Source organism: Theropithecus gelada, chromosome 4 (genome assembly GCF_003255815.1).
Source record: "Theropithecus gelada isolate Dixy chromosome 4, Tgel_1.0, whole genome shotgun sequence".
In the NCBI taxonomy this organism is placed as follows: domain Eukaryota; kingdom Metazoa; phylum Chordata; class Mammalia; order Primates; family Cercopithecidae; genus Theropithecus; species Theropithecus gelada.
The window spans coordinates 109,099,478-109,126,872 of NC_037671.1; the positions used below are offsets into that span (position 1 = coordinate 109,099,478).

Below are 27,395 nucleotides of genomic sequence, written 5' to 3' on the forward strand. Positions count from 1 at the left end.
TATGACGACTTCCCAAAACTTTTTGAAGATTAACATGTATTATCTTGTGACTCCTTAAATGCATCATCTTCTCTTTTGCTTGGAATCTTCAAAACCGCAAAAAGATAAAATCCTACTTCACCTTGACCACCAGGACATAAGACAATCCTTTGCAACAAAAATGCCAACAGCCAAAGTTGTGAAATTTTGCCCCAGCAGTGTTTCATGGAAGATATGGGAGTAGAGACATAGCGTGGCTGACCTGACTTAGAGTAGTTTTGCAAAGCAACCAGGGAGTGAAATAATCAAGAGTAATACAAATAAAGTATGATAACCATGGCCAAGAAGTTAAATCCAAAAGGGAGCTCAAAGAATGGGAGTAGCAGATCACAACACTCTCAGGTCTCTGTGTCATGACAGCAGGATGACGGAACACAATAAAAGTCAATAGAGTAGAGTAGATCCCTGTGACAACATGGCCTTAATGTGGCCATGGGTCCAAGCTACAGGAGCAGAATACACAGAGGCAAAAAATGAGAAATTATTTTTATGGCACATTTCTCTGATTGTAGGAACGCACATATGCGACTGTCATGAATACTGGCTGTCATTCTCTAATCCGCACTATAGTAAGGAATTGGTCAGTTAAGATAATAAAAGCTCCAGGTGCACAGGAAAAAAGCAGTAAAACGCACCAATGTCCCTCCCTATCAGATGGTTCAACATGCTGAAGTGTGTTGAAAGTGATTGAAGCGCACTTCCCCATTCTCCTGAAACACAGGCAAACCAGCTGTGTTGGATGCTGCAGTGGGCAAGTTCCTAAGCTTGCACATGCATTCAGACAAACAGGAAATGAGCTGTCCAGAGCTGGCAGGTAAGAGAGCTCCTCTGGCAGCCCTTAACTACTTGCTAGTAAGACTATTCACTTCCCAGTAGAGACAAGAGGATGTGCTGCCCCCATTTAAACTACAGAAGGAGTGGCCAGGAGACATCCAGAGAAGGACTCCATGGGTGCACCAGCCCTACCTCCCCTCCCCCTTACCGTGGTTTGCAGCGAATCCTGAGATAAGCACAGCACCCAACAGTGACAGGCTGCAGGCACCACGCATGCATGAATGAAGATAGTATGAAATGTGAGTCACCTCATTTATTAAAACAGAAGTGTTCCTTTGAAACATCACACAAATTGGGCATATGTAAATTAAGTCACTGGCCCAACAGTTTACATTATTTAGCATATTACTGGTCTGTTTTTTATCTTATCCCCTTAAACTCCCTTCAAGCTCCCAATTTGCAACTACTAAGCATGTCTCCAGCTAAATCCTTGAGCAAGAATCCCTCTACCTTCACCCTAAAACTAGTTGTGGCAAATCTGAATTCCAATAGATCAGATTTTTTTTAGAGTGTTTTGCCTATATATACAAACAGTAAGCATCTAGAATGCAAGACTAAGATATTGACCATTTCCGCAATATTCCATTATCCCCAACATCACCAGCATGCACACACTTATTATCTGCTATAGATTAATTACCTGCATTGTATTTCATATGTATATTTGAAAACATATTACAGAAAGTACAGAAAGGTACTATTCAACTCAAAGGAATAACGTCTCAACAGGACACAATTCTAGATTCGAGCAAGATACTCTGAAGGGTAAATAACATAAACCAGGGCTAATGGGGCCTGTCAATGACTAAAGCTTATGTATTACTATAACTATCAAGTATCAGAATAGATTAAGTCTGCAAACAAAACAAAAGACTCCACAGGCTAAGGAAATTCAAGTGATGTCAAATGAAAAAAGCAGAAAACACAGGCACAAAACTAGCCCCGCTATCTAGAAAACTGACTAGAAAAAGGAAACAGAAATATTAGCTGTAATTATCTCTCTAGAATGAAAGAAAAACAGGTGCCCCATTTTATATTTTGCCTTTTTTTTTTTTTTTTTTTTTTTTATTTTTTTGAGATAGGGTCTCTCTCTCTCTCCCCCTCTCTCTCTCTCTCTCTCTCTCACCGAGGCTGCAGTCAGCAGCAGTATCACAGCTCACTGCACCCTGGAACATCCTGGGCTAGAGCCATCCTCCCACCTCAGCCTCCTGAGCAGCTGGGACAACAGGCGCACCACCACACCCGGCTAATTTTTTATATTTTTTTAGAGATGAGGGTCTTGTTATGTTGCCCAGGCTGGTCTCAAACTCCTGGGCTTACGCGATTCACCAACCTCAGCCTCCCAAAGTGTTGGGATTACAGCGTGAGCCACCACACCCGGCCTATGTTGTTTTATTAAAACAAAGTACATATAATGAACTGCCAGTTTGTGTTTTAATCCTGTTTCATCACTTTTACTACCATTTTGCTACCACTTTACTACCATTATGCTGACGGCTGAGTTTCCTTTAAAAATGGTAGCAATGGCCTTCAAAAAAAAACAGGTCCAGATAACTACACTATAGTCTGTGTAGAAGTATCTAAAGCTCTTTAATAATAATAATAGTCATAGCAACAGTAACAGCAAGCATTTGCTGAGTAATTACTATGAGCCAGGCAATGCTCTAAGCCCATCACATGCTAATCTTAACCTAAGATATAGGTTCTATTGTCCCATTTTGTAGGTAAGGAAACAGAAGCACAAGAAATGAAACAAGATGCCCAAGTGGCAGAGCCAGATCCAAATACAAGGGCCTAACGACCAGCCCCTGCTGTCTCTTATGCTGGCGATTTTACTGTGCAGGGGGGGTTTATGCTTTGAATAAGCTTAAAAATAATTAGACAATCAAACTTTGGAGACTTAAAAAGCTTTTTATTAAATAGAAATTAGAACTGAAATGAAATTTTGTATTTAATAACAATTAGCCACAAGCCTGTTCAAGAAAGAGGATGTGTCCCTCTAATAATTAAAAATCCAATACCTTCCCACACAGGTGTTACCTACTTAACAAGTTGAGGGGCTCAGAGGAAGGTCAGAGTGACTAACAAAACCAGTCCTGAGGCCTTGACACCTGAGGACAGGTAAGTGATAAAAATGAAAATTAGGTAACTCCAAAAGGAAGGGCTAGTGATCCTCCCTAGATCCCTTTCCCTTCCCCTGTGAATCCTCACAGATCAAAGACAGAAGTCTTCCAAGTAAAGGAATTTTACCAGAAATTAACAAAACCTAGCAGAAAAATCACAGGAGACAGGAATACTTTTACTGAAAATTACTCAGTGCAACAGGACATCACATCTCGAAATGAAGCAGTAAAGGTTCTGCTTCAGCTTTGCTTTTAATTCCCATCCAATAAACCCAGAAGCAGGCATTGTCCTGATCCAAGATGAGCCAGGCAGGGCACAGTCCCATCTCTGAGAGTGATTTGGACAGGATGTTGATATTTAGGTACGAGTTCCCTTACAGAACTGTGTTCTGTAGCAGTGTGCATATGTTTAAGTTTCATTATCATATGGTTCACACTTTCAGGCTACAAAAAGTATATGCAATAAAACCCAATACATGTATGAAAGTTTTAATAATAAAAAGAGATTCGGCTGGGCACGGTGGCTCACGCCTGTAATCCCAGCACTTTGGGAGGCCGAGGCAGGTGGATCACGAGGTCAGGAGATCGAGACCATCGTGGCTAACACGGTGAAACCCCATCTCTACTAAAAATACAAAAAAATTAGCCGGGCGTGGTGGCGGGCGCCTGTAGTCCCAGCTACTCTGGAGGCTGAGGCAGGAGAATGGCGTGAACCCCGGAGGTGGAGCTTGCAGTGAGCTGAGATTGCGCCACTGCACTCCAGCCTGGGCGACACAGCGAGACTCTGTCTCAAAAAATAAAAAAATAAATACATAAATACATAAAAAGAGATTCAAGACACAGTAGCTGTTTATAAAAAGCAAAACTTTTAATGTATGGGAAGCTGAACACTAAAGGGAAATTAAAAAAAAATAAACAGCCAATGTAATATAAAAACATGAGTTAACTGAGGTTGTTAATGTCAGTTAAATGGCAAACAATCCATTACAACCAATGTTTAAACGTGTGTCAATTAAATATGAGCAGACAGCCTTGCAATTAGAGTTTAAAGATTTACTTTTACTTCTTCCAGATCCATATATTGTCTTTCAAACATGAACACTTTCTCTGAATTAAAAAACCTTCCTTTACATTTTATACACAAACTCTAAGTACAAAAATGCTTGCTAACTATGTTTATCAATGCAGGGGATATTATCACATTGATTTTAGAAAGAAACATGCCAAAAAGTATTATCAGTTTCAAGCTTTTTGAGTGATTTTAACAGAATCACAACATTATATTCTCACTTCTCTTTGCTTTTCTTCCAGGATTGCTGTCAATAAAAACGTAGCTGACCCTAAGAGTCACAGCCTGAAAGAATCTCAAAATGGTCTAGAGTATATGGAAGCTTTCTTTCCGTAAGAACTTTAAAAATATATAAAGCAATATTTAATAATAACTTACTTTTATTTGGAAATGAAGTCTTACTCTCAAACAGTCTCTGTATGAAAATAAAGTACTGGTCAGGTGCAGTGGCTCACACCTGTAATTCCAATACTTTGGGAAGCTAACTTGAGTGGATTGCTTGAGTCCAGGAGTTCAAGACCAGCTTGGACAACACGGCAAAACCCCATCTCAACAAAAAATACAGAAACATTAGCCAGATGTGGTGGTGCATGCCTATAGTCCCAACTACTCAGGAGGCTGAGGTGGGAGGATCACCTGAGCTCGGGGAGGTCGAGGCTACAGTGTGCCATCACTGCACCACTGCATTCCAGCCTGGGCAATAGAGAGAGACCCTCTCTAAAAAAGGAAAAGGAAACGGAAGGAAAGAAAAGAAATAAACCCCATTTAGCCTGACCTAAATGTTCTGATTTCAAGTTTCACATTGAAGTTTCATCCACAACTGCACCCCACCCACTACCCCACACGCAGCACCTGTGGATTCCTATGTTCCTCACTTGACTTTTGCTTTCCAGTAACACCAAGTCACTGTCACGAACCCTTCACATTTCAGTATCAACTTCCTAATAAGTCAGTAAATACCAAGCAGGTCCTAGGACGTTTTCACTTATCCAGAACGCCCTTTTTCCCCCCAGTACTCTGGTACCTTAAAAGAGCATGGCAAAGAGCACTGTGGGGCAGAAGGAAGGATCTGAAAATTCCATTCTGATAAGACAAAGGGGTAGAAATGTGAAGAGGTCCAAGGGGAAGCTGGAAAGAGAATTAGTTCCAATGATACTAAACTAACGCCCCTGCCATGGCTCCCTCATTCTGGAGCTGCAGGGGACTGCTCTGGGAGCATGCCTTGCTGTGCTGTTTCCCATCTCTGAGGTTTGTCCTGGTACTTCCTGGAGATGCTCAACCTATCCCCTCCAAGCTCCAGCCACCGCCTGTCCCCAACCAGGTGCAAGAAGCCCAGCCAGAACCCTACCCTTCCAACTTCCTGACCCCAAGAAAAGGGGAGAGGTAATGCAATGATTATTTTAATACAATGAAGTTTTGAAGTGATTTGTAAACGGAAACAATGGTGCTAACAATATATGCAGATGGAAAGCAAACAGAGGAATGAGAAAAGGAAGGTCAATCCTAATTGGCTGAGGGGCTCAGGAAATCAGGTAACAAGAAGGAGCAAATCAACACAGCTGGTATAACCTGAACAGCTCAAGAACTGGAGCCCACCAGACCAAAACCAGATTTAAATCGAGAGTCTGTAAAACCAGAGCATCAGTCCACCATCATCCTTCTTCCATTGCAGACACGACACCAGAAACGAGTAGGGCTCACAGAGATGAGGCGGTTTGTGAAATGGCCACACAGTATGTAAGAGCGAATACTGAACACCGCGATCCTAAGCCCCATAGCGCAGCCCCGTAATGTCAGCAGCCAGGCTTAGACATCACCCACCATGTCCTCCAAGCAGAACACGACCGGTGTCTTCTTTGGAGAAAATAAACTACTCCTGAGCAAACATTTCACATATCAACACGAGGAAGTTCCCAATGAAAAAGCTAGCTGATCACATGATAACCCCAAAGAAATGCCACCTGTCTACATGCCCAACTCACACAGGCTTCCAATCAGCCTATTTTTGTTGTTTGTTTGTTTTTTGAGACTGAGTCTCGCTCTGGCGCCCAGGCTAGAGTGCAGTGGTGCGATCTCAGCTCACTGCAACCTCTGCCACCTGGCTTCAAGCGATTCTCCTGCCTCAGTCTCTCGAGTAGCTGGGATTACAGGCGCCTGCCACCATGCCCAGCTAAATTTTGTATTTTTAGTAGAGATGGGGTGTCACCATCTTGGTCAGGCTGGTCTTGAACTCCTGACCTCGTGATCCACCCATCTCAGCCTATGCTGGGATTACAGGCGTGAGCCACCGTGCCCGGCCTTTTTCTTCTTTTTTTTTTTTTTGAGACAGGGTCTCACTCTGTTGCCCAGACTGGACTGCAGTTGTGCGATCTCGGCTCACTGCAACCTCCGCCTCCCAGGCTCAAGTGATTCTCCTACCTCAGCCTCCCAAGTAGCTGGGATTACAGGCACGCACCACTACCAATCAGCCTTTTAATGCACCTCACTCTTAAACATGAACAAAGATTCTCACACTTTTGAGGAAGCCTCCGCCTAAAACAGATTGTAAAAAGTAAAAAGGGTAATTCAGAAGAAACACATAACGCAAGGAATAGAAGAAACATTGTTAAAAAAAAAAAATAACAGAGAGGAAAAGTGATTGCATACAGGAAATACAGAATGCTATTAAAAAAGGAACTATGTATAAAGAAAAACACTTTGAATTAAAAAATATAAAGAGAAAAACAAGATGATTTAACAGTCAGATCGGCAGATACAGTCAAGGTTATCTCCCAGGCAGAAAACAATAACAGAACAGAAAAATTAGTGGGGGAAAGAAAAGATCAATCAATCCAGTATATCCAACACCCAGGAGCACCAGAATAAGAAAGTAGATTATGGGAGAGAAATAAATTACCAAATAACTATATAAGATAATTGCCCCCAAATGAAGAACAGTACAAACCTAGTGCCCAGCACAATGAAGTATAAAAAAAGACCCATAAAGCCACACAGCACTATTTCAGGGCATCACAGGTGAAAACCCCAACAGCTTCCAGGATCACATAGAAAGAAAGGGCAACGTCACAATGGCATCTAATTTCTCCACAGCAACAGGAAACATCTGAAAGCAGTAATCCGAGAAGTCAGATGATTTTATTTTTTAATTCGTAGAGAAAATTATTTCCATGCAGGATTGCTATATGTAGTCATTCAATTTAAATATAAGGGTATATAGTAAATGTGTTTTGAAAAATACAAGGTCTAAATAATTTATCTCCCATTCACATTTTCTCAAGAAGCTACTGAAAGATGTGTACAGCCAAAATGGTAAGTGATTGAGGAAACAGGAGATCCACACGTGAGGCAAACGGAAGAGCTACCAAAAAAAGGAAGGGACGTCCCAGGAGATGGCTGTACGCATCTGTCTCCTGCGTTAACAACCACTCCAAACTGTGGTGAAGACTATGGAAATTCAGAAGGGATGTCTCTTCAGAAAAAATACTGGAGATGAAAAACTTCTCTGGCAGGTATGACTGCATGAAGACAGTACTGCCCAGTTGTTGGAGGGCACAGGAAGGCCCAGTCAGATGTTCAAAGAAAAGCATGTGAAAAAAAATGAGGTAATGAACTCCAAGCAAAACTAAAAGTTATTATAGTATTACGGTATAAGTATAGTATAATGCAATATGTAGCTTAGTGAACAAGAGTTAAGAAGACATAATAACATAAACAGTAATGTAGTCTTAACCAAAACCTGATGGGATTAGATGGGTAGAACACTGAAGAGTGTGAAAAACACAGTGTACAGCAAGCTACAATCCTCATCTAATAGGAAGCCAGTAAATGATGCCAAATTGAAGAATTTAAAAGATAACATATAGCAACGATTGCATGTATATGTATATTTCTAAAGAAATATACACGTAACAAGACAATTTCATTTGATTTTCATCATCTATAAATTCATCATACATTCCTAAATTTTGTGTATTTTTGAAAACTTCGATGACCTGGGTTATAGTTTATCCTAGGAGAAAGGGAGATACATGCCTTAACTCCTTTTTGTTTCTGAATGCTTAATTCTATATACTTGATGTGAAGAACAGCAGAGACTCTCCATTGCCTGATGCAGCTACCTTGGAGGTTAATAATCCCCTACGCTCCACTTTACCATCACCCCTCAAAAGAAAGACATCAATCATCCATCCTGCCCACAGGTCATATGGACCTGCAGCAATCTTAGACGAAGAGACCAAGTCAGTGCTTTCTAACAGTCACAGCAGCGCTGCTCCCCCTCAGGAGTACACAAGGGAGGACAGTGGCTACAAGTCTCAAGAAATTAAATACCTTTCCAGTTTTTGCTAAGTCATGAGTTAAACCAACAAAAACAGTGGCTTCACTTAACTGCCATGATTACACAGATGTTTATGCTAAAATGTAAGCAACAAAATAAACACTAACTAGATTTATCATGAAATGTTTCTTCTAATGAGTGAAATGATTTAATTTCTGTGACCCTCCCTAAAATAATAAAAGAGATTTTCCCTAAAAATATAAACCAATATCTGTGTGTTCTTCTGTATGTCAAGGGCTCTTCACTGCCTCAGGCTGAAATCTAAGCTCCTGGGTACACTGAAAGCTGCCGGCCTTTCCCCAGAGTGTGGGGTTCCAGGCTGCTGCAGGGGTCCCTGCACCGTCTCAAAGGCCATCCCTCCACTCCAGGGATCCCTGCTTAGGCTTCTGCAGATCCTCAGCCACAACAGTGCAGGGGATACTACACGGCACTGTCTACGAGTGCCCCTGCCACTAAACTGGACTCCTCCTACGGGAAAAGCACTGTGTGATTTCATCGCTGTATCCCCAGTGACTAGCACATTGACTGGCACACAGAAAGGAGCTCAATGATTCTTTTTTTTTTTTTTGAGACGTAGTTTGGCTCTTGTCGCCCAGGCTGGAGAACATGGCATGATCTCGGCTCCCTGCTACCTCCACCTCCCAGGTTCAGGCAATTCTCTTGCCTCAGCCTCCTGAGTAGCTGGGATTACAGGCACCTGGCTAATTTTTGTAATTTTAGTAGAAATGGGGTTTCGCCATGTGGGCCAGGGTGGTCTCGAACTCCTGACTGCAGGTGATCTACCCGCCTCGGCCTACCAAATTGCTGGGATTACAGGCGTGAGCCATTGTGCCCGACCTTCAATGATTCTTTTCCACATATACTTAGCAAATTACAATGACACTGACTATGGATCTAAGCATTACAAAAAATGTTAATGAATGTTTAATGGCAAATACTAAATTTTTACATATACTTTCCTTAAAGTCTTTTAACTTAGGTGGCAAAAAAGGAAAGGCCACATTGCAATCAGTGTTTAAAGGGAAAGACCAGGCTGGGTGTGGTGGCTCATGCTTGTAATCTTAACACTTTGGGATGCCAAGCCATAGCCAAGCTATGACTGCGCCACTGCACTCCAGCCTGGGTAAAAGAGTGAGACCCTGTCTCAAAAAATAAAAATAATTTTAAAAAAGGAAGCAACAGGCCAGGCACAGCAGCTCACGCCTGTAATCCCAGCACTTTGGGAGGCCGAGGCGGGCAGATCACGAGGTCAAGAGATAAGAGACCAACCTGGCCAACATGGTGAAACCCCGTCTCTACTAAAAATACAAAAATTAGCTGGGCATGGTGGCGCGCGCCTGTAGTACCAGCTACTCAGGAGGCTGAGGCAGGAGAGTCACTTGAACCTGGGAGGCAGAGGTTGCAAGGGGCTGAGATTGAGCCATTGCACTCCAGCCTGGCAACAGAGCAAGACTCCGTTTTAAAAAAAAAAAAAAAAAAAAAAAAGGAACAGCTGATTCAAATAATTCACGTTTCTATTTCATGCAAATCACTAATGTCCCTGGACTACTGCCAAGCTCAAATTCAGGTAGATCAAGTAGTAATTTCCAATACCCCCACAGCAGCAAGGAATATAAGCAGCATTGTCCTGTCCTCCCAAACTCATCACTGGGGCAGGTAATTTCTCCCCATGGCAGGATATGAAGAGTTTAAAGCTGAGTCAGTTCACCTAACACCATATTCTGTATAAGGAAAACAAGATTCACTGGACCTGACCTAGAAAAGTAAGTTTCCACCTGGGCATCTCAGCAGTTACTTCGGATTTGTACTGTATTACATGACACAATATATATAGTCCTTGCAAGGTTGAGATCCTTGTCAACTGAGAACTTCCAAATGACTCTGTCACCTGGTAAGTATAGAAACAGTAATAACAGAACTACAAAACAGAAAAGTTCTCAAATCACAACCTGGAAACTTTATCAACACTACTAGTGCTTTCAGGATATTTCACTTTACAGAAACATAAGCACTGACGATACATTTAAATCTTTTATTCATTAAGCAATTCAATAGCATTAAAATGGATTTATCAGCCTTAGCTGAAAAAATGTAAATGTATTATCATATACATTTGAGTCAGCAGCCATCTGGATAGAAAATGGAGAAAAATTTGGAACAAATGGAATTACATACTTTGATTCTGCTATAATGAAGGCTAAAAGAGTATGTGGCTAGAAAAAGTAATATATCACATTTAAATATAGTCTACTGGAAAGTAAAGTTTATGGTAATTCTTTTTACACTAATAAAACCCCAAATTATATTCTCTTTTGAATCATACTAACAAAGATACTCTACCATGAAACCAAATGAGATTTTAAGTAAAGACCCACCTAACAAAACAACATACTAAAAATAACTTCTGCATAACGACACAAAACAGCCTCTAATAATTTATATCACACAAGAACAAAGGTTTTCATGGTGATGAGATGTATTCTACACTGTATAAAGGGACTTCCATATTTCTTTACTTGAAAACCACACACAAATGATGTCTAGCACAATGTTTATTCAACAAAACTCAAGGAAGATATACATATTCTGTCTATAACAGCTATGAAGAAATCAAAATACTTCTTCCCTTTTGTTAGATTCTATTCTCCTAATATTCATTTCTGTCACAGGGATTGCATTTACTTTTCCCTTAAAAAATAAAAATAGAAATCTGGACAAGATCTGTAGTGCAACCATTTTCAAAACACTGACCATCAACAAGGATCTTGGTCCCTGAGAGACAGGAAACAAACCAGGTGAACCCTCTAACTGCCCCAGCAAACTGCCTAGAACACACTTGCAGGCGAAGGTGCCAGGAGCAGAAACCAGGTGGAGTCTGGAAATGGAGCTGGGAATCGGAGGTCAGTAAGAGGTTGGTGTTTTCAGGGAAGAGTAAGAGACAGGGAAAGTTACCCAACAAGAACGCTCCTGGTATTGGCAGAGTCTTCCTTCCCATACTTGGCAGAGTGATGTTCAGCCTGTGTGTGTGAAGAAACCATGTGAGGATGGGGAAAGCAGCACCCAAAAGGATTAGAAGAATCCTCAGGGCTCACACAGAAGAGTTCCTGCTCCCACCAGCCAGAGAGGGAAAACCAGGCAGAGCTCTTGGAAGGAAATCTGCCTGAAAAGTGGGCAGAATCAGTGCAGACGCTGCTCACCCTGCCCCACCTCCCAAAGCTTAAAGTAACACCCAAAATGATCAGCTGTTTCCAAGTAATATGCCTGTCCCAGACCAAAGTTCAAGGACATTTATAGGAATAAAGACACCCAGTAATCAACAAGGTAAAATTCACCATGTCTGGCACACAATAAAAGTTATCAGAAAGCAACGAAGCAAACAAAAACAAAAAACCCCAAACGAAGAGAAAACTCAATCGATCGAAATGTACACAGAACAACAAAGATGATGGAGCTGAAAGTCAACAATATTAAATTAACTATACTCCATATGTTCAAAAACATATAGTGTGCGTCTTAAGGTAGAGATATGGAAACTAAATCAAATAACCCAAATTGAACTTCTAAAGATATAAACTTTAATGATGCATGTAAAAAATACATTTTCACTTTTTTCACTGGATAGATTTAATGGTAATTTTTAAATAAAGACTAATAAGCCTGAAATTGAAGACACAGCCCACAAAGGAAAAATAAAACACAAAGAGAAAGAAAAACTTCAGAGGTCTAACATATATATTTAATTAGAGCTGCTGTTAAAAAAAAAAAGGAGATAGGACAAATATCTGAAGAAAAAAATGACACAAATTTTTTCCAAATTTGATAAAAACTCTAAATCTACAGATATGAAAGGTCATTAAAACACAACCAAAAGACACACAAAGAAAACTACACCAGTTCCATCGTAATCAAATTTCTTAAAACCAAGGATAGAGAAAAATCTTTTCTGTTTTGTTTTTTTTTTTTTTTTTTTTTTTTGTAAATATGTATTACATCCCTAGAAAAAGAATCCCAGGATTTTCCCTCCTGTGTGTTTTCACCTTGCTTCTTCATGGTCCATGATGCCAGCTGAGGTTGTCAGTGCAATGAAACCAAACTGGCGGAATGGAAGCAGATTATTCTGCCATTTTTCTAGATCTTTGAGTTGCACATCAAATCTGAGGCTGATCACTCCACACTTGTGTAGCCTGCCTGTGAGGTTCGCAACAATTTTCCCAGCTCTGTGATCATCAATGATTTCAAATTTGCCAATGTAACTGAGTCAGGAATTCTTCCTGCCAGTGGGTTCGTGGTCTTGCTAACTTGGAAAAATGAAGCTGCGGACCTTCGCAGTGAGTGTTACAGCTCAAAAAGAGTCTGCCGACCAGGAGAGTGAGCAGCAGCGCAGTTTATTGAACAAAGTGAAAGGAAAGCTTCCACGTGGTGGAGGCGGACCCAGAAGGGTTGCCCTTGCTGGCTTGGGTGGCTAGGACCTGTGTTACTCCCTCCTCTTGCTTTCTTTTTGTCCACTGACAGTGGTTCTTTTTTCAATCTTGCCTTGGAGTGGTTAATTTTGAATCCTTCACTTGATCGGTTAAGAACTCAAAACCCTGAGTCACAGTTTGCAAAAGTTCCCAAACTGGCCCAGGAAGTCCCGCCAACTCCACCCCTTATAAGCCTGCTTCATCATCACAGTGAGAAACCAGGCAATGACTTTGGAGCACGGCTTAATAAGCACCTGGCGTTTGCATCTCTTTCTGGCATTGCTGATGTTCTTGAGAGCATCAGCCAAGACATCCATGTGCACTGTCAGGCCTTTGAGCCCAAGCTAAGCGTCATATCCCCTGTGACCTGCACATATACATCCAGATGGCCTGAAGCAACTGAATAACCACAAAAGAAGTGAAAATAGTCAGTTCCTGCCTTAACTGATGACATTCCACCATTGTGATTTGTTCCTGCCCCACCCTAACTGATCAATTGATTTTGTGACAATACACCCTCCCCGCCCTTGGGATAATGTACTTTGTGATATTCCCCCGCCCTTGTGAATATACTTTGTAAGATACACCCTCCACACCCTTGAGAAGGTACTTTGTAATATCCTTCCCCACCCTTAAGAAGGTACTTTGCAATATTCTCCCCACCCTTGAGAATGTACTTTGTAAGATCCTCGGCCGGGCGCGGTGGCTCAAGCCTGTAATCCCAGCACTTTGGGAGGCCGAGGCGGGCGGATCACGAGGTCAGGAGATCGAGACCATCCTGGCTAACCCCGTGAAACCCCGTCTCTACTAAAAAATACAAAAAACTAGCCGGGCGAGGTGGCGGGCGCCTGCAGTCCCAGCTACTCGGGAGGCTGAGACAGGAGAATGGCGTGAACCCGGGAGGCGGAGCTTGCAGTGAGCAGAGATCCGGCCACTGCACTCCAGCCTGGGCGGCAGAGCGAGACTCTTCTCAAAAAAAAAAAAAAAAAAAAAAAGATCCTCCCCTGCCCACACAAAAAAATTGCTCCTAACTCCACCGCCTATCCCAAACCTATAAGAACTAATGATAATCCCACCACCCTTTACTGACTCTTTTCAGACTCAGCCTGCCTACACCCAGGTGATTAAAAAGCTTTATTGCTCACATGAAGCCTGTTTGGTGGTCTCTTCACACGGACGCTCGTGACATGCACCATTGTGGTGGCGTGGAAAGATGGAGGAAAGAGGAGAAAAATCGTAAAAGGAGTCAGAAAAAACACATTGCATAAAGAACAATAAAATTAAAAAGACTTCTCACCAAAACAATGAAAGCCAGAAGACAGTGGACCAGTATTTTTAAACAACTGGGAAAAAAAAAGAAAAAGAAAAAGAAAATATGGTCAAACTAAAACTCTATATCCAGTGGAAAAAAGTCTTTCAAAAATGAGGCAATTTCACACCAAAAGCACAAGTGATTTTTAAAAATGGAGAAGTTGGACTTCAGCAAAATTAAAGGCATTGTTTTGCTTCAAAAGATACCTTTAAGCAAGTGAAAAGATAAGGCACAGCCTGTGAGAAAATATCTGCAAATCATATATGTAAAAGATGCATATCCATGACATATAAAGAACCCCTAAAACTCAAGAAGACAAAAACCATCCCATTTTAAAATGGGCAAAAGATTTGAACAGACATTTCACCAAAAAGGGTATATAAATGGCCAATGCACACATTAAAAGATGCACAACATCATTTATTATTAGGGAAATGCAAATTAAAACCCCAGTCACATCCACAAAAATGGCTACCATGCAAAAGACAAAAGATAAGTGCCAGTAAGGCGTGGAGGGGAACACTGCTTATAAGAATGTAACATGGTTCAGTCATTTGGAAAACAGTGTAGCAGTTTCTTCAAATGTTATACAGAAATCACATGCCCCCAGCAGATTCTACTTCTAAGTATCTACTGAAGAGAACTGAAAAATATGTCTATAGTAAGACCTACACATGACTGTTCCTGGCAGAACTATTCAAAAAAGCCGAACAGTGGAAAGAACCCAAATGGCCATCAAATGGTAGATAAAATAAATATGTGTTGTAGTGTTTATAAAATATTGAGATATTAAGGGCCAGGCGCGGTGGCTCACGCCTATAATCCCAGCACTCTGAGAGGCCGAGGTCGGTGGATCACGAGGTCAGGAGATAGAGACCACCCTGGCTAACACGGTGAAACCCCGTCTCTACTAAAAATACAAAAAATTAGCTGGGCTTGGTGGCGGGAGCCTGTAGTCCCAGCTACTCGGGAGGCTGAGGCAGGAGAATGGCGTGAACCCGGGAGACGGAGCTTGCAGTGAGCCGAGATAGCGCCACTGCACTCCAGCCTGGGCGACAGAGCGAGATTTCGTCTCAAAAAAAAAAAAAAAAATTGAGATATTAAATGTATGACAACAACAGCAAAAAGGTAGAGAAGGGAGAAACAGTGTGCGCTGCTGTAAAGTTCATATACTACATACGAAGGATGTAAGGGAACTTGAAAGTAGGTTCTGATAAGTAAAAGCATGTATTTTAGTAGCAGCTAAAACAACGTAACAAATTACAGCTAATAAATTCTGCTCCATGTGAAGCTTCTCACTGAGTTAAAACAACTCTGCCAGTATCTAAGAAACAGTAAAGATTTCTATGCCTATACTTGTATTTTTAATTATGTGAATTTCATTAATATAAAATATGTCTTGTGTGAAGAAGATGTCAGAGAATACATGTAGGGGTTTTTGGTTCTGTGTTATGTTTTCAAGGAACAATTTAACCTTTCTCTTCCTCTCCAATCTTAAACAAAATTACAACAGTTTCCTCTTTATCTCCACACAATTAGCTTTTCAGGTACATTAACCAAACAAGATTATTTCTTATTTATCATTCAATGTGTTTTAAATGTTGGTTTGCTGCAAAAAGAAGAGTCAATAATGATTCCCTTGCAAGAAACTAAGTAGGAGAAACGATTCTGGTACTCATGTGGTTTTGTTATTACGAGGTTTATAAAGATAAAGCTCCCAAAATAATCTATATGTTTTAAAAATCCTGAACTGTAGGCAATCTGAACTTGTTTAAATTACACATCTTTATTCTGACTATTAAAACAATAAAATGTACACAGATATAAATGAAATATAAATAGTAAAAACTCCAAATCCAAAACTAAACTACAGTTTTCACTTCATTCCTTCCATAGTCTCTCTCTTTCTCTCTCCTAAAATCCTGGGCATCGTCAGACCTGGATGAATAAATGTTTTCAAGTCAGGTGCCCTTTGGGAAATCACACCTAAAATTAGCCTAGCAAAATGTTGTAGAAAAATGTTCCACAAGGAAAAAGTTTTCAGATAAAGAGAGAACTTCTATTCAGGTCACATAAAATCTAACCTGAACAATCAAGAGGTTTTGAAGAAGGAAAACCCACAATCAGAATGAAATATGCCCACGAATGTCTTTGAGGAAATTTTAAAATAAATTTGGTAAATATTGAGATAAACTGGTAAATCAAACTGAAACAAAACTAAGTGGGGGGCAGGGACACAGTGGGGGCACTGCCTGTGGATGCCCTCTTTCAAGACAAATCAAGTCTCAGTTCTCCTGAGAGCAGGAAGGGTTTGGAGAGCTAAAAAGTAAACTAACATAGGATTTTCTTGTATTTATTTCATTCGCCTCCAACTCCCATCTGATATGGAAATTCTGTGATCCTTAAAAACTAAGTTCTGTTTAAACCAATAATCAAAAATGTTTTTCACTGTATAGTAGTAGAAGACATGTAGAAGATGAGCAGCTTAGAAACTCACAAGTAAAATAACCCTGCATATGCTATTAAAATGCACTAAAAAGTAATTCATAGCAAACAATATGGCACAGAATTTGTGAATCAGAAGGGCTGTCAAAGATCATTTATTTTTTTTATTTTATTTTTTTATTTTTATTTTTTTTTTTGAGACGGAGTCTCGCTGTGTCGCCCAGGCTGGAGTGCAGTGGCGAGATCTCGGCTCACTGCAAGCTCCGCCTCCCGGGTTCACGCCATTCTCCCGCCTCAGCCTCCGAGTAGCTGGGACTACAGGCGCCCGCCACCTCGCCCGGCTAGTTTTTTTTTTTGTATTTTTAGTAGAGACGGGGTTTCACCATGTTAGCCAGGATGGTCTCGATCTCCTGACCTCGTGATCCACCCGCCTCGGCCTCCCAAAGTGCTGGGATTACAGGCTTGAGCCACCGCGCCCGGCCAAAGATCATTTATTAACAATTACTGCTTCACGATAGGAACTTATAAACTACATATGCGTACACCAGCACAGTTCTAAAGAACTTGCTGTTACCAAAAAAAAAAGGTTCTATAATCTGTGCTGTCCAATATGAGCCAATACGACTGCCACATGTAGCTATTCAGAATTCTAAAATCTGTTAAAATAAAATAAAATAAATGTACAATTCAGTCCCTTAATTACTAGCCAATTTTTGAGTGCACAATACATGTAGCTAGTGGCTACTGGACTGCACAGCACAATGTCTTAGGCTTTTGCTTATATAATGTGAGACTATTAGTCTACTATACATAGTCTATACTCTGTAAACTACTATATATATGGTTTTATATAATACAATGAAAGGCATACTAAACTACCATGTGTTAACTATTCTCAACGGCATTACTAACAGATACCAACCAAGGTATCACTTGAAATGATTCTTTAACTTTATTTCCTTCCATCAAATCAAAATACAAAGAAACTGAAAGTTTTTAATGTCTTTTTACTGGAAATTTTTCAGCAAAATTCTAAAAAGTGACCACCTTTTTGGTGGTTTGTTTGTTAGCGCATGGCTCGTTTTAAAGAGGAGCATCAGAACTGTAATCAGTCTGATTGCTAAGTCCCGCAGGTCACTCTGGCTGGAACAGACTGACACCTGAATCCCACGTATTACCAAGGGGATAGCGAGGGTTTAACTGAAAAGGTGAGACAGAAAGGAAGTCTCCTATTTTAATCAATAATAATGGAAAAGCACTATATGCTTATGGTTCTGATTTCAAACCATGGTATCCAAATTTATGTTCACATGCTTACTAAATGTTCATCTTCCACTGTTAACAAAAGAAAAATCCTTCATTGACGTGATACGATCCAATGACACTAAATATTCTTAATAAAGTAGATCTGCACAATTTTACACTCAGAAAAGCAAAAGCTGTGGGCACAGGAGAAGGGGTGAAGTGGACAGCTTATCCAGCCCTCAGCACAGGCGCCCCCATGCAACCACTGGACACCCCTGGGCCTTTGGCTGGCCCCAATCTCTGCCTCACAGTAATAAGGTCATGGGCCTAGACCATTTGCTTTATTTCTGATTGTCCACTCCTGACACTGTTTGAGAATGAGTATTGTGACTAAGTATACATCAGCTAAAATTTCTTCCAGAATTATGTCTTGTAATTTTCATTTGAGAATTCTGGGGGAAATCTCATACCAACTAAAACAAAAAGAACTGTTTTAACTTTCATGTATTATACTATTTCTAAAAAGTTTAAATACAGAACTATATGAACTAAGAAACCTAAGTCCTGGCTAGCCCATGCTCACTCTGTGGGAGGCAGAATTCTGCGATGGCCCCCAGGATTCCTGGCTCCAGGTACAAACACTAGGGCGCGCTCGACCCTTGAGTGCAGGAAGGACCTGTGAATGTGTTGGGATATCACCCCTGTGATTAAGCCACATTACACCGCAAAGGTCAAGGGACTCTGAGAATATAATTAAGGCCCCTAATTAGTTAATCGAAAACGAAATTATCATAGCTAGGCCTGACCTAAGCAGGAGAGCTCCTTAAAGAGGGATCAGAGACAGACTCTGTCGCTGGCCTTGAGGAAGCTAGTTGCCATGAGCTCCAGAGCTACACAGAAATGAATTATGCCAGCAACCACAGGAGCTTGGAAGAAGACCCCCAAGTCCTAGATGACATCACAGCCCCAGCTGACACCCCGATATCAGCCTTAGGAGATTCTGGGCAGAGAATTCAGTATGTCTGCCCAGATTCCTGAGCCATAGAGACTATGAAATAATACACAGGTGTTGTTTTAAGCCTCCAAATGAGTGTGGTAATAGGAAACGAACACACTCCCAAGCTCATCCACAGTTTACTGTCTAATGGATCTAGTTCGGATATTTTCTCCGCATACATACACAGGTGTGTGCACATACACACAAAGTTCTCTCAACATCTCTATGTTACATTATGTTATGTGTTATTATGCCCATTTTAAAGATAAATAACTTGAGGCTGAAGAACATGAGAGTAAATTGATTAAGGCACTATGCTAAGCTCTTTGTTCAGTTAGTTCATGTAATCTGTCTGTCAGTAAAGAAAGCAGGCTCATTTTACAGATGACATTGCAATTTAAAAGAACATATTTTTTCCAAGACCACAAAGAAAGTAAAAGCAGAAACAGGAATGTATGAATTCATGTCTTTTAGAATCCAAAGCCCCAAATCTACAACCACCCTTCAGTTTTAATTCCCTGGTAATTACTCTTAATTATGAAGAATTTTCCAAAAATTTCATCAACAGTGAACTTCAAGAAGGATGAAGATGAATGAGGACACAGCAGTAAACCTGTCATTTGTGTGGGTGACCAGCATAGCTGGCAGCAGATGTTAAAACAGGACCCAAAGAAGATCAGACCTATGCTTTCACACAAAGAGCACACTGGGGAAAATTCTGCTTCTCTGCTAGAGATCCAGGTGGACAAAGACAGGCTGAGAGAGAACCGGGTCGGGCATAAGATGGGCCCCTTCCCCAACCACAGACATCAGCTGCTGTCATTCAGAGGGCAAAAGGCAACGACCTGCTCCAGCCCAGCAGTGAGTGCAGAGCAGGTAAGAGATTGGGACAGCAATGTAGAAGGAAGGCTGGGCACTGAAGCATTCCTTTTACAATGACCTACAGACAGTTGTTCTATAACCTAAAAGAATGATCTCTTTTGAGTATTGTTTAGTAATCATAAACATTTGGCAGTATTAATGAAATAGGATTAAAATAGTTTAGAATAAGCCGGGCACAGTGGCTCACGCCTGTAATCCCAGCACTTTGGGAGGCCAAGGCGGGTGGATCACAAGGTCAGGAGATCGAGACCATCCTGGCTAATACAGTGAAACCCAGTCCCTATCAAAAATACAAAAAATTAGCTGGGTGTGGTGGCAGGCGCCTGTAGTCCCAGCTACTCAGGAGGCTGAGGCAGGAGAATGGCGTGAACCCAGGAGGCGGAGCTTGCAGTGAGCCGAGATTGAGCCACTGTACCCCAGCCTGGGCGACAGAGCGAGACTCTGTCTCAAGAAAAAAAAAAAAAAAAAAAGCTTAGAACAAATTGTTTTTAATATTCCAAAATTTGCAACAACATGGCAGACTCACTAAGTAATCTAGGTTAAATAGTTAAAGCACATTTCAAGTGTGACAGAAGAGAGTGAAATGCCAAACTGTTTTTAAAAGACAAAAATCGAAAGTAATTTTTGATTAAAAATTTTTTATTTAAAAAGTCAAAGCTTGGCCGGACGTGGTGGCTCATGCCTGTAATCCCAGCACTTTGGGAGGACAAGGCAGGTGGATCACTTGAGGTCAGGAGTTCAAGACTAGCCTGGTAAACACAGTAAAACGCCGACTCTACTAAAAAAAAAAAAAAACAAATTAGCCCGGTGTGGTGGCGGGCGCCTGTAATCCCAGCTATTCGGGAGGCTGAGGCAGAAGAATTGCTTGAACCCAGGAGGCAGAGGTTGCAGTGAGCCAAGATCACACCACTGCACTCCGGCCTGGGCAACAGAGTGAGACTCCATCTCAAAACAAAACAAGCAAACAAAAAACCACCAAAGTCAAAGCTTTTATTCTTAATAATTAAATACAAATTCTACTTCTATAGTTCACTAATTGACACAGAAAAGGTAAATATCAATTTTCAAGTCTGAATTACTTTAATCTAGTGCTGGTTTGCCTGATAACAGTCAATGCAAAAAAAACCCAAAAAAAACAAAAAAACAAAAAAAAAGCATTCTAGAATAAGAAATAAACAAGACAGAAGAAAACAAATTGAAATTATTGAGCCTTCTAAGTTACTAGACAGTGTCTTCCCTTTAGAAAACTGGGATATAACACTGAAGTATGCTTTTAAACTTCTATTTTAGTAATTGTTCTAGAGTCTAACTTCCCCTGGCCACATAAAGCTCGTATGAATCATATCTAACATCTAGAGTCACAGATTAACAGTTAATAAGCTAGTACCATCGGAATAAGGTTGAAAGTGGTTAATTAACTTGGCTCTTGGGTAACTACAGGTATTAGATGTACAGCAATTCTTGTATTAGGAGGCCTTAAATGTTTTTGTGACATCTCTTTTCAGTAAATGCAAATAACTGTGGCTTGCCACGTCTACCATGTGTTCAGAAGCTTAAACAGTGAGTTCTGCTGTGTGTTCTGAACTCAGACTGCACTGCTTCCTCCAGCTGGTTGTCTTAAGACAGATACCAGTACTCACCGGGAGAGCCTGCAGTACAAATGCAACACAGCTGAACAGGGAACCACCACCCCCCATCCTGGGGCTGAAAGGGGGACAAGTTAAGCCCAGACTAACAGACTGATTTTGAACTGCGATTTGCATTCATATGGAATATTTTCTGGATAACTTTGTCGACACATGCAAACACACACAAATCTACTGAGATATAAAAGCAAGATACGTCTTTACTCAGTGTCCACTGAGGTAATAATTTATAAGTAAGTTATACTACTCAAGTCCATCGCTAGGTCACACTGTTTGGAACCTGGAATGTGTTTGCCAGAAATATACTAAATTGAAGTTAAATCCTCAGCCTATGGAAAGTTTCAATCCATGAACAGAACCCATTGGACTGGAAGTGAGCCATCCTTTTCAACAGTGCAGCTGCGTGCACACGGAGCACCTCCCTGGGGCCACCTCTCCACCTGGACTCCACTCACAGAAGACACCTGCTCCCAGGGGCTTGCACCCTTCACTCCAAGCAGCTAGCACACACCACAGGCCAGAGTAACCATTCCCAACACAAATCACCGCCATGCACTGAGGCACTGCAGTACATGATCTCTAGTGATCCTGACAATCAGCCTGTGAGGAAGAAGCCTTTACTCCCATTTCCAGCAAAACAAACAGAAAAGTCAAATGAAGTGCTCAGGTAACAGAGCTAGAAGTGGTGGCACCAGAATTCAAATCCAGATCCAACTAACCCCAGCAGACTACAATCCTATAACCACTGAAGGTGATGGGAATGTTGAGACTCCAGGTGATACTCCATTCACACTGGGTATTTCTAAAAGCATGTACAAAACCAAAGAGCAAAAGCTGAAATCAGTGGGAGCTGGATGGGGTTCTGCCACCAGAGAGCATGACAAAGAGGATGAGAATGATGAAGGAAAACAAAGGCTTAATTTACATTCTAAAACATAATGCTCAATGGGGATTTACTTTCTTGCTAAGGGGCAATGAATAGTCAATTTAAGACAAAAGATTTTCTGTACTCATCTTCCCCAAGTGTTTCATATCTTTACATTTTTCAGATATAGATATTTTCATCACTAATATTGTTCCTCTCAATTTCCCCTTTCTCATTTTTTATAAAACGGCAAAATGAACAAAATGTTCAAATATTTGTATCAATTTACAGTAGACTAAAATTAAAATGCTGGCTACCAAACAGCATTACCAAAACAACAGTTTACGATAATCATTTCCCAGGTGAGGTGCTTACAGACGCTTGGTTAAAGCTCAGGACAGTGGCTACACTAACGGGAAACAGCTCCCTGCAGGAAAGAGACTGCAGACAGGGACCAGGAAAGGTCACCTGTGACCTATGAGGAGAAAAGGACAGTCCTTCCCAGGGCCGAATGAACAGGAAACAAATTCAGTGCCCCGAAAGTCTACACAAATCTGAACTTCGCATATGTCAATGACAAAAATTTACTTAACTGAAAGAAAAGTAAAATTTAGGCCGGGCGCGGTGGCTCAAGCCTGTAATCCCAGCACTTTGGGAGGCCGAGACGGGCGGATCACGAGGTCAGGAGATCGAGACCATGGCTAGCACGGTGAAACCCCGTCTCTACTAAAAAATACAAAAAACTAGCCGGGCGAGGTGGCGGGCGCCTGTAGTCCCAGCTACTCGGGAGGCTGAGACAGGAGAATGGCGTAAACCTGGGAGGCGGAGCTTGCAGTGAGCTGAGATCCGGCCACTGCACTCCAGCCTGGGTGACAGAGCAAGACTCCGTCTCAAAAAAAAAAAAAAAAAAAAAAAAAGAAAAGTAAAATTTAAAACAGGGCACCCTACTGGATGAGCCAAAGTTCCTTGCAAACCTTACCACCAATTTCAATATACACAGAAACCCCCAAAAGGAGGTTCATACAGCATCTATGTTTCAAATATAAGTCTACGTTATAAAAAAGAATAATTTGACCTCATTAATAAGTTCAAATGACTTTATATACATTCAGAAAAGTCAAAACTTAAATTTTCATAACAATGAATATAATATATAATATAATCCATAACAGATTGGAAATTTTTATTTCAAATGGAATATATAGGGCAAATTAATATTCTTTTGTTTTTAAAGCACTGAAACAAAACTTATGTAGCAAATGTACAAACATACACACATTCTCTCCCTCCTCCTTTCCTCTCACTCATCATTTACAGAGCAGTGAAAATCAGTCAAAAGACGAAAGCATCAGGAGGAAAAAACCCATTTCCAAATTAATCATTAACCTCATGGGTGACAGCTAATTTATCTTCATGACTTTTTCATATCTATTTAATGACATTTCCTATGGTGATTTGTGTCTTAATACCACCAAATATTTTTATCTGAAAAGACTGTGTGTGAATTTGTATGTGTGGATATGTGTATGCATTTGGCTATGTGTATGTGTGTGCATAAAACTAATTTGTATTCAGCAACACGTTATCTTCCAATGTTCAAATGTAAGGCAGACTTTGAAAGACAGTAAGAATACTATGACCCTTTCAAAATCCCCCAAAAGACTAGGCTTATGTATCTCTAGTAACTTCTAATCAAGGCAATTAAAAAGTAAGACAGTGTTATCAACATTAACAAAGAGCAAAGACTGAGAAGAAGAAAATGGGCTAAGTTACTTAAAAAAAAAAAAAAAAAGGCCAGAAAAAAAGTCTATTAACGGTTATTTACGGCCAGACATGGTGGCTCATGCCTGTAATCCCAGCACTTTGGAAGGCCGAGGCAGGTGGATCATCTGAGGTTAGGAGTTTGAGACCAGCCTGATCATCATGGAGAAACCCCATGTCTACTAAAAATATAAAATTAGCTGAGCATGGTGGCACATGCCTGTAATCCCAGCTACTTGGGAGGCTGAGGCAGGAGAATTGCTTGAACCCGAAAGGCGGAGGTTGTGGTAAGCCGAGATCGCGCCACTGCACTCCAGCCTAGGCGACAGAGCGAGACTCAGCCTCAAAACAAAAAACAAAAAAAAAAAGTGATTTATGGTCGGGCGTAGTGGCTCATGCCTGTAATCCCTACACTTTGGGAGCATGAGGCTGGTGAATCACCGGAGGTCAGGAGTTCCAGACCAGCCTGGCCAACATTATGAAATCCCATCTCTATTAAAAATACAGAAAAATTAGTCAGATGTGGTGGCAGGTGCCTGTAATACCACCTACTTGGGTGGCTGAGGCAGGAGAATCACTTGAACCCGGGAGGCAGAGGTTGTAGTGAGCCAAGATCACATCCCTGCACTCCAGCCTGGGCAACAAGAGCAAAACTCTGTCTCAAAAAAAGAGAAAAGTTATTTATGTCTGTATTGTAGTAACTTTCCCTTAAATTGAAACACTGGTTTTAAGCATTTACACTACCAAAACGAGAAAATAAACAAGATTTTAAAGTATGCCTTCTTAAATCTTATGTACGAGGACTGCAATATACCATTGAAGTATTACCTACACACTTTAAAGGATTTTAATGTAAATTTCAAGTTAAGCAAGAAATGGTTAATTAGAATTGGTTTGGCTGTGGGCCTGTCTTGTTGAATGATAAATTAGCAGTACATACAGATGTACTGTATGTACTAGTCCCACTTATTGGAAAGAAAATAGGCAAAACATCCTAAATATCTCAGCTTTCTACGAGAACTTGTGGTCCCTGTGATAAGGACAATCAGAGCTCTCATTTGGTTGTGCTGGTACTGCATTAAAAGAAAATAAAAGCAAAGCACGCCTGTAAATAAATAATACATCCTAGTAATTAAAACAAGTATACACTGCCCACAACTTAAAAGACACAACTTTAAAAGTCTAGTCTGAAAAGTCTCATAACTTATTAAAGATTAATAATTTTTTTTCATAGTCTGCAATAAAGTGCAAGTGTATATTTAAATATGACTTTTGGACAATCCAGCTAACAATAAAAAAATCTTATTGTTTACAAACTTCCCCCAAAAATAATTAGCAAACTACAATTCTCCATTAGGTTCCAAAATTTCAAAACCGCATTAAATATAAAAGATCTAGAAAAAGAGGCTACTAACGGTTATCCATATTTGTATTACAACAAATTTTCCCCTAAATTGAAACCACTAGGTTTATATTTTAAATTTAATATGTGTTTAATCTATGCTTTCTACAACTATTAATACACATTCACCGATTGAAGTGCAGACTTAGTTTACTCAGTTAACGCCTGCTAAACTAGGCAGAGCAGTCATGGAATAACCAACAGTGACTTTTCTTAAGTGACAATCATTTTCCATACTTTTTAAGGATAAAATGGAGAAAGACTGAGCAAGAAAGAGCTGCTTCAGAACAACGGGCACATCTGGAGGAAGACAGGTGCCTCTACAAAGGGTGGAAAACCCCAGGCAAGCCTAGAAAATTGAGAAAATGAAATAAACTGTGCAACCACATTCCAGATAGGCATCAACAAAGTAATGATGGGGAAAGCACTGCAGAATTATGTTACTCCTTTGAAGCTTTAAAAAAAAATGTGTTTAAAAAATAAAAATAAGAAACTCTTGATCCCAGCTGCTCTATGCAAAAGAAAAGTAGAGGAAATAACTAAATTTCAAACTACTGATAAGCAACATACAGCACATAGGGAAGAGGACACATATGTAGCTGTATATTCAATGCCAAAGTAACTCTTATGAAATATTCATTTGAAAAGTAATTAAGTCTTACAATTGAAAAGCTAACCTTTCACAACACAAAAACCATCATGCAGCTTTGAGATTAACACATTCTTCTGTCCTCTGGTGCTCATTACAATTTATTTAGCACCTCATCTACACTGACACTTGGACTGTTTATATATTTTTCATTTCCTACAAGCTAAAACAGAAAAGAACCAAGGCTGATTCTCCCCCAAATATCTAAAACAAAACCTTTACAGATCACATATATAAGACTTATATAATAACCTTAGTGTTAAATCATGCTAAAATATTAATGAAAATAGTTTTTTTTTCCATTAAGAGAATCCATACTTCAACTGAGGTTAGGCTGTCAAAAAAAGAAGATGGTTTTAAAATCTATATTCTTTTTTTGTAAAATCAATGATTCCAAACTTTCAACTGTTACACACATACATAACATTCCATGTCCTGAGTATGTGCATAAAATTATGCCATCATAAAAGAATTTAAAACCACAAATTTCTCAAATAATCATATCCTGATTTTCCCTACACAGAATATTAAATTAGCCTTTCTGTGGTCTCACAGCACATGAGGGATGAAGGGACTTCTTTTTCCCCCTCAGAAGAAATGAGCAGAATTTTAGGCTTTAAATGCCAAAACACTCTATTAGGTTCCATTTGGCTATTAGTCTGATAAGGAGAGTGGTCTCTAAAGTATCTGCAACAGATACCAATAAATTCTCAAAATGAGACTTAGCACCTGCTTTTCTGATGTCAAAGAGAATGAAAAGGAGCTGACTCAGCATATGTGGTATATCCATTCAAGTCACATACTACTGATGTCACTGCAAGCTTTGACAGCTCATCGTCTTGACAAGCCAAAGGTGGCAAGATAAGTTAATAAGGCATGCGGCTGAGTCCATGATGACAGGCTTTGGGGAAGGCTGGGGACAACATCCCCCACAACTGCAGGCCAAGGGGCAGAATCCTTCTGACTGTTTCCAAGGGCGACAGAGAGATTCTGAAACTGAAACAAAAGAGCAGTGGAGAAGAATTTCTCCTTCAAGTGCGATTAATCAGCTGCTTTCCATAATTGGCAAGCACATATTCATACTAAAGAAAAGGGAACAGAAAACCGTTTCCAGAGTCCAAACCTAAGCCACGTGGGCATAGTTCATGCTAGAGACTATTATATATCCTGCCTCTCGGACTGCTACCTCATAAGCACATTTAAAATTTCTGTTGTGCAAGATAAATATTATACAATTTCTGTGAACAAGAAGAATGTCAAATAAATATACTGAGAAAAGTTTGTTTTGGTTTCAGGAGATTTATTTGATTACAAAACAAACTCTTCCATG

The 27,395-nt window shown here is 40.4% G+C and overlaps 2 protein-coding genes across 4 annotated transcripts in view; both read right to left on the bottom strand.

The window, feature by feature from the left end:
• The window catches only part of ARID1B (AT-rich interaction domain 1B), a 444,496-nt gene that overhangs the window by 228,754 nt on the left and 188,347 nt on the right, over positions 1-27,395 (bottom strand). The gene's annotated exons all lie outside the window — the stretch shown is intronic.
• On the bottom strand, positions 12,376-13,178 carry LOC112622390 (40S ribosomal protein S15a-like). Its single transcript, XM_025381994.1, has 2 exons — positions 13,045-13,178; positions 12,376-12,654 (listed from the first exon to the last, which is right to left on the bottom strand). Exons 1-2 carry the CDS (start codon positions 13,176-13,178, stop codon positions 12,435-12,437), a joined length of 354 nt encoding a protein of 117 aa, XP_025237779.1. The 3' UTR covers positions 12,376-12,434.

Coding starts and splice junctions, on each gene's coding strand:
- LOC112622390 (XM_025381994.1), bottom strand. CDS start 13,178: ATGGATGTCTTGGCTGATGCTCTCAAGAACATCAGCAATGCCAGAAAG. Junction 12,655..13,044: donor ATGAAGCAGGCTTATAAGGG/GTGGAGTTGGCG, acceptor TTCCTGACTCAG/TTACATTGGCAAATTTGAAA.